This window comes from Heptranchias perlo, chromosome 16 (genome assembly GCF_035084215.1).
Source record: "Heptranchias perlo isolate sHepPer1 chromosome 16, sHepPer1.hap1, whole genome shotgun sequence".
NCBI classification, from domain to species: Eukaryota; Metazoa; Chordata; class Chondrichthyes; order Hexanchiformes; family Hexanchidae; genus Heptranchias; species Heptranchias perlo.
In genome coordinates this window covers 21,858,645-21,871,689 of record NC_090340.1, presented here as the reverse complement: position 1 = coordinate 21,871,689, position 13,045 = coordinate 21,858,645, and the positions used below count along the sequence as shown (strand labels likewise).

Below are 13,045 nucleotides of genomic sequence, written 5' to 3'. Positions count from 1 at the left end.
GGGGGCTGGAAAACAAAAGTGATGCTTCAGTTGTATAGAGTCTTGGTCAGACCCCATCCTGAGTACTGCATTCATTTCTAGGCACCGCACCTCAGGAAGGATATATTGGGCTTGGAAGGGATACAGCGCAGATTCACCAGAATGATACCGGGGCTAAAAGGGTTAAATTATGAGGACGGTTTGCATAAACTTGGTTTGTATTCCCTCGAGTTTAGATGGTTGAGGGTGATTTAATTGAGGTGTTTAAAATGATAAAGGGTTTAATAGGGTAGATACAGAGTAACTATTTCCTCTGGTGGGGGAATCCAGAACAAAAGGGCCCAATCTTACAATTAGAGCTAAGCCATTCAGGAGTGATGTCAGGAAGCACTTTTTCACACAAGGGATAGTGGAAATCTGGAATTCTCTCCCCAAAAGGCTGTGGATGCTGGGAGTCAATTGAAATCTTCAAGATTTTGATCGATAAATTTTCGTCAGGTAAGGGTATCAAGGGATATGGGGCAAAAGCGGGTTAATGGAGTTGAGGTACAGATTAGATTGAATGCGGAACAGGCTCAAGGGGCTGAATGGCCTACTCCTGGTCCTGTGTTCCTAGTCCTGGCTGCAGCTCATGCCTGATGCTGCTTCTTTAAACAGGTCCATGCTGTACGTGGGGGAACTTTTCATCTATCATGACATCTCACTTGCAGGTCGGAGTACAGAACCCGCTCCCAAAGCACAGTAGAATCTTTGCAAAGAATGATTTGCCACCCATGCACCTGTTTGGTAACACTTGGCTATGACCCTGCTTCACACTCTGTAAAGACCAAGTCATCTTAGAGCAGACTATCGCTCCCATATCTAGGAAGGCTGTTCTTGCACTTCTGTTGTAGGATATGGGTGAAAGCTTGTTCAATTGGCGATCCTTCTCATTTCTAGGCTCCCAGATCTTTCTCTATTTTACTGACATCATTGTGGTCAATGCTTCTCTGAATTTCCTCTGTTGTTCCTTCTAAACTCTTGAAGCCCCAATTTTAACCCAACCCGCCCGCCGGAAACATGGCGGATTCTGGTCTGACGTTTGTTTTATACCCACCCGATTTTATGCCTTGTTCCAGCTCATGCTTTTTCTCGCAAAGTGTGTTCCTGAACTCAGTTAGATTGTCAGGACAAAGGACAATCAAGCAGAGAGACAAAGAGGCTGAGAAAGAAAGCAAAATTCCTCTCGATAATCTCAGCAAAAAGATAAGCATGAATACAAAATGGAAGAGGTTAGATTTTCAACTTGCTACCCGGGCATGAAACTGATGTTGCACATAGTCTGCGTGTTATATATTGTGTACACCCAATTTTCAATTCCATTGGGCGGCAAGTTGAAAATCTACCCAGGAAATCCTGTTTTATACTCCCACTGACTTTTTCTTCAAATTAAATTATCAGGTGAAATTTCACCCTAAAGAATGAGAGTACAATGGAAGTTATAATCACTGTACATGAAAACTATCTACACTGTCCATTTCTTTCCTATATTCACTCAGAGAATTTCTTTTATTCACAATGAGTGTGTGAGTGTTTGACCATCAGCTCTCGTATCACCATTATGTTCACTGTAAATCGAATTATCGGTATATGCTTGCCAATTTTACATCTGCCATTTGTTGCAAAAATAAAGCCCTTGCAAATATTTGCCCAGTAATAATCTTACCAGCATGCACATCTTAGACTTTCAAACCCGTGAAATCACCCTTAAACTCCCCCTCTCAAAATGTGGCCTACGTAAAATTCCTAATTTAGAGTCTGCTTCACTTATATCACGTTGCGTCCACAAACTCTGACTCACCCTCCACACACTGGTAAAAATAAAAGGGCAAAAATGACTGTTGCCACTAATAGCAGACAAAAGCTTAACACACATTGGTGTGATGTACTGCTGTCGCTATCTTAACGGGCACACAAACCCAATAGATTAAACATTCGGCTGCTATTTTTAAAAAGTCGTTCTAAGGATGGGGACAATGCTGGCAAGGTCAGTATATATTGCCCATCCCTCGTTGCCCTGAGAAGGTGGTGGTGGGCCACCTTCTTGAACCTCTAAAAGTGGTTTGGTACAACTGACTGGCTTGCTAGGCCGCTTCAGAGGGAAGTTAAGAGTCAACCATGTTGGTGTGGGACTGGAGTCACATATAGGCCAAACTGGGTAAGGACAGCAGGTTTCCTTCCCTAAAGGACATTAGTGAACTAGTTGGGTTTTTATGACAATCTGACGGCTTCATGGTCACTTTTACTGATAACAGTTTTTTATTTTATTTTAACCTGAATTCAAATTCCATGGTGGAGATTTGAACTCTCTTTCTTTGGATTATTAGTCCAGGCCTTCAGATTACTAGTCCAGTAATATAACCATTACACCACCGTATCCGCATTATTGTCAACAAGAATTTTAGCTGAAAAATAAAACTAATCGGAAATGAATATTTTGAATAAAGCAGACTGCTGTGCATAATAATTCAACCTTAGAGTTCTGCTTGAACTACACATGTAGCAATAGAGTTAGTTGGGGTGAAATTCAACTGGGACGGTAGTGCAAAATAGGCGATAACACAGCACCAGCCTGTTTTACACTGAAGTTGATTGCACTGAATTTTGTTCTAGTATCTTGTAACTTGCTTAGCCGTGGCTGAGAGGTAGCACTCTCGTCTCTTGAGTCAGAGGTTTGTGGGTTCAAGTCTCGCTCCAGAGACTTGAGCACAAATTCTAGGTTGACACTCCAGTGCAGTACTGAGGGAGTGCTGCACTGTCGGAGGTGCTGACTTTCAGCTGAGATGTTAAACAGAGGCCCTGCCTGCCCTCTCAGGTGGACGTAAAAGATCCCATGGCACTATTTTGAGGAAGCAGAGGAGTTCTCCTTGATGTCTTGACCAACATTTATCCAACAACCAACATCGCTAAAATAGATGATCTGGTCATTACCACATTGTTGTTTGTGGGATCTTGCTGTGCACAAATTGGCTGCCATGTTTCCCTTCATTACAGCAGTGACGACACTTCAAAAGTACATTGGCTGTAAAGCGCTTTGGGGCGTCCTGAGGTCATGAAAGGCGCTATATAAATGCAACCCTTTTTTTTAAACCTATACAATGTATTTAATACACAGATTTTCATGCACATTGACACAGACTAGGAGAAAACTAGCTGTTGTATAAGTAAATATGCTACACTGACAACTGAAGCAGCAGCAATGTCGAAAGGAACACTGAATATTATACTGGAAGAAGCCAGTGCTTGCATGACGAACAGTCACACCGATCAAAATCTAGAAACTGCTGTGCCACATTCAGGGACTTTATTTTTAACACGTATTTGTGGGCTCTTTGTGATCTGACATATCGTGGCTGAGGCTCTCAATTCACAAAATACTTAATAACTCAATAATTCGGTAGGTGAATGAATGGGCATTCGAAAAGAGCTTTTCTCTAAGAGAACTAGATTTTACCATGGTAACTGCTTCTGCTTACGTCAGCCTCATTTTGCATTAAGGTCACGGAATAAATTCTTTTCTACATGAAAGAACAATTTTTTTTTTGTCCCGATGAGCACGTGACCAACATTAGAACATCTTTACATTCTTTGCCAACGTAAGTATGTTTGGATGTCTATAGTACACTATGATTTCCCCCCTCAATTTTATTCTTTATTAACTCCTACCTTGTGGTGTAGTGGCAGTTTTACAGTGGGGATACTGTACATTTATGTGGTGATTTTTGACACTTGATGCATTTTCCAGTATGTTGGAGTAGGCTTTCTAAATACATGGGAGACATTCTTCTGCTTTGCGCAATGCTTCATATAGGAGAATATACCTCACTGCGCTGAACTGCAAACTGTAATGGTGAATCATGTACATTGTGGCAATTTATTATAATTGCCAGTTTCTTGCTGTACCACTGTACTTTTTTGAGCCTAGAAATTACTGTTTGCAATATGTGTCTGCACGTCTTCTGTCTGCTATTTTAACGCAAGTGTAATTTCATTTATTTTAAACTGGTAAATATCTCAGTTAAAATACAGATAGAGGATTTTCATATGAACATATTAAACATTTGTCTGTTAATATTGCCAGTGGTAATTTCTAGACTTTGGTAACTGCCATAAAACCTTTTCATCTTCATCGGGAGGTGCCTCGGTCCAGTGGAACTTGTCATCTCGTACTCGAGTCAGGGGTCTTAGCCTCCAAAAGTAAAAAGCAGGTACACTCAGTATACCCCGGCATAGTCCCCACTACAGGCCTGCTCCTGCACAGACGGCACAGAGCCATGCTGGGCTTTGGTTCACAGGCATTGGCAGCCCTCCGCTACTTCACACGAGTGGCTGCCTTTCAACAGCACGTCTCAACCTCAAGTGTGGACAGACCATTCAAACAAGAGTGCTTTACAGCTAATCCCAATCCTATCACTCCCTTTGCCCATTTACGTGTTGTTCCCTCTCCAGCTAGGAGCCACTCCATGATGATCAGGAGCAGGAACCCTAACTGATATTTTCCCCCCTCTCATTAGCTCAGAGGTGCTGAAACTAATTGCAAACCACCGATCAAATTATGATCAGCTAACTCAGTCCCTAGGACCATCCTGATCTCTGTGACACCTGCTCGAGTATTTAGTCACTTAGGCATCAAGAGACCCCCACCATCACAGTGTTGGGGGGGAGGGGAGAAAAGAAAGGGCTAATAACAGTTTTTTGCCTGGCTTTTTAATTTACATGGCTCGAGTTTAACAATCACCAGCCTGTAATTCTGATTATATTTTGAGCAAATAGCTCAGGTTGTGCAAGAGACAAGGTGAATTGTACAGCATTCCCATGCTGCAGAAACACCCATACCAGTAATTTTCACCAGCTTTCTAACTACAGTACTGTACAGGATGAATGTGGCATTCCTGAAAATCCAGGCGTGCACAGGCCTTGCCCTCCGAACTCTACACAAAACATTCCATTGGCATGAATAAACGTGAGTGTCGAGTTACGCCAATAAGATCGGGCGAGGAGCCGTTCAGGTATGGGAGGCCACTTTGTGATGAGACATAAATGACAAGAATACATCATAACCTATTTCCCTGTCATTGACACCATAGTAACACTGGGCATCGGGAATGTCATGCGCTCCTGGCACCCAGAGCTGCTGTTGGGGATTTTAATTTTAAAGGGCTGCTTTACCCAGTGCAATCTATTGTCAGGAAGGCAGGAAAATTGGAAGAAATAAAGAATATATATGTATTTAAAATTACATACATAGAATTACATAGAATTTACAGCACAGAGACTCGCCATTTGGCCCAACAGGTCTATGCCGGTGTTTATGCTCCACCTTACCCTATCAACATATCCTTCTATTTCTTTCTCCCTCATGTACTTAAATCTTCAGCCTGCACTCCTGGTTACACGATGCTGCAGCAGACCATTTCCCCGCTCCCCTCTCGCCTGAGGTGGACACCCATTGGCAGCAGAAATGAAACCGGAGCCCGTAAAATTTAAATCAGCCAGGGTCAGAAGTGCGGCCTTGCCTCAGGCAGAAGCCTTGCTGAAGTTCCATCACCGTGGCAACCGACAGGAAATTCTGCTCCATAATTTCTGGGTGTTATTGTGAAAATTGCTACCTAAAAGAAAATTTTTAAAAGAAAAGCCAGTCGCAATATCACCCCAGGCCTAGTAAGACCTGTGGATTCAGTGACCAGCTTTCCTGCTCCTCCCACTCCATAAGTTATAGGCCATTTCCAGGGTTGCTGATGCGGTTTAAACACTGATCAGATTTCAAGTAGTGGCAAGACTGAAATCCGCCATATGTTTAAAGGTAACTGTTAAGACCATCAAAAGACCTGCTCCTGAGTGTGGAAAGCCAAGCCGGCAAAGGCTCAGGCCTTAACTAGCTTAGCTCGCAGATGAAAAGGCAGAAAAAAGAAGGGCCAAATGGAGAAGGGAGAAAGCGAGTCACAAAGGAAACATGGAAATGAGGAAAAAAGTAGAAAACCAAAACAAAAGTGGAATAGAATTAGCAGATCTGCAGGAGAGAGAGAAAAGAAATGAGCAGATAAACCAGCTACTCATCGTTAAATGCAGTACAGCAAATGGGTCTCATTTGGGATTTGAGAGCTCAATTTTTTTAATCTTATTGAAAAATTCACAAACGCATTGGTGAATATTTGTTTGCATTATTTAGCACCATAGGGAAAGCTTGCTCTGTGTGTGTGTGTGTGTGTGTGTGTGTGAGAGTGATGTAGAGAAACCATAACTGAGTTCTTTATAACAAGGTTTTCAATCATGTTGCACGTGGCACACAGAGGAAATCTTAGCCCAGTGTGACATTGCAAATGCAGAAGAAAAGTAGAAGAAAATAAAAAGTCAATCACAAAGACTGCGGTGACAGAACCATTGGAATTAGGACGAATAGACTAGATCACGTCACAATGCTTGGCACTCTGGGCGCTCTGTTACTACAACTCAGACAAACTAATGACCTCTTAGTCCATATCGGAGTCTGTAGAATTTCTAATCAAGGTCTTTCGTACAGACAAATCCCCACCCGGATGAGCTTCGCTTAATCAAGTACAGTCCGAGTTTGAAAGTGTTCACGTCACTAATATGAATTGTGAGCTTTCCCAACTGGACAATTGACTATAACACAAAACATACTATTTTGTCCTTGTACAAGACCTCGATCAGGCCTCATTTGGAATACTGTGCCCAGTTTTGGTAGCCTTACATGGTGGGTAATATTGAGACTTTGGAAAGGGTGCAGAGGAGGTCCACTAGATTCATTCCCAGCTTAAAGCATCTTAGTTATCAAGACAGGCTAAAAAAGCTGGGACTCTATACTTTAGAGAACCGTAGACTTAGGGGTGATCTGATCGAGGTTTATAAGATGATGACGGGAATAGATTCTGTTTGAGTTGACAATTTGTTCCAATTAAGTAGTTAAGGGAGGAGCAGGGATCACAATTTTAAGTTGTATAAGGCCAGATTCTAGGTTAGATGTCAGGAGGTGGTTCTTCTCCCAGAGAATAGTGAAACTGTGGAGCAGGCTGCCGGCTTGTGCGGTGTACACTGATTCGCTGAATTCCTTCAAGCGAGAACTGGACCTGTTTTTGGCTGCGGTGGAGATCACCTTACAAAAGGTAAGTAATGTAATGCATAGAATTATCAGGGCCAGAGTGATCTCCTGGACTAGTTTCGATCGCCAAAGGGGTCGGAGAGGAATTTCCCAGATTTCTTTTCCCCCCTGGGTTTTTCGCCTCTCCCAGGAGATCACATGGTTTTGGATGGGGTGGGGAGTCTATATATTGTGATACACAAGATATCACAATTGTGTGGGACAGGCTTGATGGACCAGAGAGTCTTTTCCTGACGTTCATTGTTCGTATGTACTTATGTAACCTACTTAACTTGTAGTACAAAGAGCAGAGCTACAGGACAGCGCTGCAGGGTCTTGTCTCCATAACAGGAAAATTGAAAGACAGGCCAATATATTATTGAACTGATAATCAGAAGAAGAGGTCATAGCCAACCCTTCATACCTCTGCTGAGTTGTTTGCTGCACACATCTTGGTCACAGTGGTCTGGCTCTCTCCGATAAAGTCATGTCCACCATCGTTATCATAATCATAACACAGAATCTGGTACAAAAGAAGCACACACCTCATTAACACCTGAACTGCTGCCAAATTTAGGTCAAAAAATTAACAAGCATTGATTTGGTTTCTGGCCTTTGTAGGCGATGTGCAGAAGAGTGCCAAAACGTGTTTCACAAACCACTTTTCAGTGTCTGTTACTTAATTCTTATTATTTCTTTCTTTCCTTTATAGAATCATAGAGCACAGGAGGAGGCCATTCAGTCCATTGTGCCTGTGCCGGCTCTTTGAAACAGCTATCCAATTAGTCCCACTCCCCTGCTCCTTCCTCATAGCACTGCAAATTTTTCCCCTTCAAGTATTTATCCAATTTCCTTTTGAAAGTTACCATTCAATCTGCTTCCACCACCCTTTCAGGCAGTGCATTCCAGATCATAACAACTCGCTGCATAAAAAATGTCTCCTCTTCTCCCCTCTGGTTCTTTTGCCAATTATCTTAAATCTGTGTCCTCTGGTTACCGACTGGCCCCTGTCAGTGGAAACAGTTTCTCCTTATTTACTCAATCAATACACTTCATATGGCCATCATCAGATGCCATTATTTCACAGGGGCATGAGAGACTTATCTGATTCTGAGGTTTGTGCTCAGCCTCCTCTGTAACCAGCTCCTTGGGAGTGTGTAGCAGCAGTCCTGCCCAGACCTGCACATATGCCACCTATCAGTAAAACCTGGCGGGGAAGAAGAAGAGGCCATCTAAACTACGTCAAAAACTTTCCTTAGTGGGCTCAGAGAAGCAGGAGTGCTTTACCAGGCCCCACAATGAGAGTCTGGGCCTCTGCTTCCCCCTGGTTTCCCTCCCTTCATGGGAGTGTTCCTTCACCAGCCTGCAACAGACTGCTCTGAAACCTCCAGCACTCTGGACATTGGGTCAATTGGTGAATACTTTCTTTTTATAATCAAAGTTTAAAATGAGTATAATTGCTTGGGCCATGCTTAGCTGATCTGTAGAGATTAATGGACGCTGAGACATACTTGGTTGATGTCAAGGGCAGCTACTTTTACCCGCCGGGAAAGGACTGCACATTGGTGGATGAGACACAAGGAATGATCAACATAATTCAGCACATTCTGAACAGAATGGACCATCTCAAGCAGCGGTGAAACATCTAAAAGTAGCATTGATTGGTAAGTTATACATCTAATCAAAACAGTGCTGTATATATCCTTTTTTAACCCAGATGCCTTTACCTTGTGTGACACTGCAGCGCCCACTAGTAAATGCATTAAATTTTAATTTGAGCTTATGGGTACCTATTAGGGAAGAGTAATAATTAAAGATCCAAATTACCTTTATGGTTTTTTCCACATCTCCGTTACACAGGGACACTAGTGGTATGCTGAAAGGTTTCCAGACAGGATCAAGAGTATTCTTTATAACCTGCAAAGCAAATGAGAAAATCGTCAGCAGCAGCACCACAGGCAGTCTCCCTCCAGAATCACTTAGACCTGTATTCTGAGGTTCCTGTTTAGTCGCAGTGCAGCAGTGCCCAGTGTCTGACGAGATACCATTGGGAAGTAAAATAAAATCCTATTAAAAAGTATCTTCTGAGCTACCTCGATGGCTCACTGAATTTAGCCTTGGCATAGCTGAGCCTTTGGACCAGAAATGCCCAAAGCTTGAGCAATGGTCTGTGCTGAGTTAGTTGATATCAGCTGGGGCGATGGTCTGGACAACACTGGTTTAAAAGATGGGAAAAATCAACCCAGGCTCCAGTTTCAGATTGCTGTCCAGCAACCCCTCCTGGAATTGCATATAGCAGGCAAACATTGTCTCATAAAATTGGGTGTGGCCCTGCATAGAATCATAAAATGTTACAGCACAGAAGGAGGCCATTCAGCCCATCGTGCCTGTCCCAGCTCTTTGAAAGAGCTATCCAATTAGACCCACTCCCCTGCTCTTTCTCTGTAGCCCTGCAATTTTTTCCCCTTCAAGTATTTATCCAATTCCCTTTTGAAAGTTACTATTGAATCTGGTTCCACCACCCTTTCAGGCAGTGCATTCCAGATTATAATAACTCTTAACTTCTTAAAAATTTCTCCTCACCTCGCCTCTGGTTCTTTTGCCAATTACCTTAAATCTGTACCCTCTAGTTACCAACCCTTCTGCCACTGGAAATAGTTTCTCCTTATTTACTCTATCAAAACCCTTCATGATTTAGAACACCTCGATCAAATCTCCTCTTAACCTTCTCTGCTTTAAGGAGAACAACCCCAGTTTCTCCAGTCTCTCCGCATTACTGAAGTCCCGCATCCCTGGTACCATTATAGTAAATTTCCTCTACATCCTCGCTAAGGCCTTGACATCCTTCCTAAAGTGTGGTGCCCAGAATTGGACACAATAATCCAGCTGGGGCCTAACCAGTGATTTATAAAGGTTTAGCATGATGTTCTTGCTTTTGTACTCTATGCCTCTGTTTATAAAGCCAAGGATCCCGTATGCTTTTTTAACAGCCTTCTCAACAGTCGAAGAGCCAGCCACCGCTAACCTTCGAGGCTCACTCCAAAATAATTCGCCATGAATAAGGGCCAATTGGGTGATATACTGCAGGGTGTCTGACACCTGTAAAACCAGCATCTTCAGGAGAGGAGGTGTAAGGAGAAAATTGGAGAAGGAATTCAAATTTTGTAGTATAACCAGCAACAAAATTGTACTGATCAAAGAGCAACAGGGGATTGAAGTGGCGCAGTAGAATGAACACTGTTCCTCTGTCTCGAAGGTTTGGGTTAGATGTCACTCTAGAACATGACATCAAGTATAAATCAATTTTGGGGCAGTTTCATCCCAGCTCCCAGCACACAAAGTACTACCGTATACCAATTTGGCAGTCCCGCAGTCCCAATGGGAAAGGCAAAGCAGGCCAAAGGTGTTGGGGATGGAAGGGTCACATTGATGCAGAAAGGAGACAGAATTTTAAAGGCACGTTGTTGTGGGGAGCTTTGTGTTGCACCACGTCCAAAAACAAGGGGTAGAGATCTGGCTCGGGCGGCAGCATTGAACGGGCGATAGCGTTTCGACCGCCTGATCTACACCCCGCCCTTATACACCTCCGCCAGTTCTACTCCCCACCCGATGTTCAGTGCTATTGAAGTCGATGGAACTGTACACCGGGTGGGGAATATAATGGATGGGGAGTGTAACGAGCAGGGAGTGTATCCCTTAATCTTGATGAAGTATTGAGATAAAAGTAAATTTTCCAGCTAAAATTTATCTAACATGAATTAAAACGAGTCAGAAATGAAATCTCCGATAACTATTGAAAGTGAAATTCTCTTTAAAAAGGTCCCTCCCTGCTGTCAAGCTTTCCTTGACTTGAAGTATGGGTCAGTCTGGACCAAGTACTTCTGCACAGCTGCTGCCCTCTTGTTCAGGAAGACTAATTAGCCCTATTTTCTTTCCCAATGTGGAATATTCCATTTAAATGCAACATCCCCAGTGAGGACACGGAGGAGTCCAAGCTTTCAAAGAGTCCAACACTCAGGTCCAAGCTCGCAGTTATACTGTTGGCCATCTGGGTTTGTTTATCAGGGACCAATTCCTTGTAGGAGAGCATCTACCATAATTCAGTACAAACAGGCAATCTCACTCAGAGAGGGCCTATGGTGTGGGAAATTAAAACATCCACAACTGGTGCAGTGCGGTTGCTTTTGTGAGGTCGGGGTAGGGGGAGGCAGGTCGCAGAGGGAGCTTTGCTCTGCATCTAACTCGTGCTACCCGAAGTCTGGGAGTGTTTGACGCCAACACAGAGCGCCAAAAGTGGAAACAACTTTCCATTTATCATCACCACCTTTCAAAGCTCAGATGATCAGTCCCTCCAAACATTAACATAAAATTAGTGACAGTAATATTAATTTTAACAATAGTCATAAAATCTAGTTGATCAGCCTTATCCTTCAAAGCAAGACATTTCCCGGGGAGAGGGAGGGAAGACATGTGTGGCGAAAGAGAAAACATTTTCTCCTTATTGATCTTTTCCCTCAAATATGATTTTATATATTTACTTCAAATGATAGGGCAAAGCAATGTGTGTAAAAATAAATTTGCAGTAAAACTCAAAGTGTCTCACTTGACCTTTATAGCAGAGCTGGGAGACAATGAAATGATTCATATGCAATAAAATCTCTCCACGCAAGCTGTGATTTTAAAAGACATTTTATATCGTATGTGTCTGACGTGACACATATTCTAACCAGGTACTCTTGTATTTGTCACATTTTAAATATACAACCATTCATTATTGCCTCCTCAACATGGGTTATTTGGCAGCAGCACACGATGCTTGTTTTTGCCACAGATAATAGGACTTCGTGTGTGTGTGTTTGCCGTGGATGAGCCACCAAATGACTAGTGTAATGCCTCATTCAGTAAAAGCTGGAGAACTCGTTTGAAGGTGCATATGGCTCAGTGAGCAAAGTGCACTGTCAGGAACGTCCCAGCTTAATCTTTGGTCTGTGCTGGATTAGATTATCTCAGTCAAGCTTTCATGGTGGGGGCATTGCAATTAGCCTCCGTGTCCTACACGAGGGAGGGGGTTTTTAAAAAGGAAAATCAGCAAGAGGCGGAATTTTCTTCCATTTCCTAATCGTGACACAAAGCAAATACCCAGTGTAAAAGAGTGGGGAAACTCAGGCGCAAATTTGATACACTACGTTTGAATGGATTGTGCTCGAATGCTCATTATAATCGTTCCGGCTAAAGAACCATACAAGCAAATTTCCTGCAATTACGCTGGTTCAAAACACCCAGAATTTTATATGCAGCAAAATAGAGTCTTTTTTTGGTGTTTTATTGCGATTTTGAAGCAATTTTTGAAAAATTTATCCTCACTGAGACTTGCTCTGTATTTCCTGTTCCTTTGAATGTAGTTTTTTTATGGTACCAGTATAAGTCACATTAAAAATTGAAAAGCTTTCTCGATTGCATGTTCTTAAACATGCTATACCTAATGTGCATGAATGATAGTTATGTGGCTTGAAACTTTAATTTTCATACTTAAAGGAATATATGGTGTGAGTTTGGCACTTTCCTCGGGCCCTGATTGTGTATGCTGATTTTTACATTCCGACATATGCTAATGAGATTGGCAGGAAATTTGGGCGTAAATAAACATCGGCAAAATGGCCAGACGAATGAGCGTAATTTCGGGCATAACTGCCCGATTACGCCCCCACAGGAAATCCATCCCCTCATTCCTGATCGTTATCTCATGACCCCTTCGGGAAAGTGTGCACAGATGAGTTCAGATCGGGTTCAGTGGTGACAAACCCCCAAAATAGGTTGCCTATTCACTGTCTGAACTCACAGAGGGGTAAACGGTTGCTGGTGCCAATAGAACTGTATCCCTACCAGAGGTACCACCTTCAGGAGAGGAAGGTAGAAGATCAAGGGAGG

General features: G+C 42.8%; 1 protein-coding gene across 2 annotated transcripts in view; it reads right to left on the bottom strand.

Moving 5' to 3' along the window:
• cpne2 (copine II) overlaps window positions 1–13,045 on the bottom strand; it is a 202,152-nt gene that overhangs the window by 145,911 nt on the left and 43,196 nt on the right. For both annotated transcript variants that reach the window (XM_067997780.1, XM_067997781.1), the window contains 2 exons: window positions 8,945–9,034; window positions 7,542–7,640 (listed from right to left, as the gene is read on the bottom strand). In XM_067997780.1, the coding sequence (XP_067853881.1) occupies window positions 7,542–7,640; window positions 8,945–9,034 (189 nt within the window). The remainder of the gene's footprint in view (window positions 1–7,541; window positions 7,641–8,944; window positions 9,035–13,045) is intronic.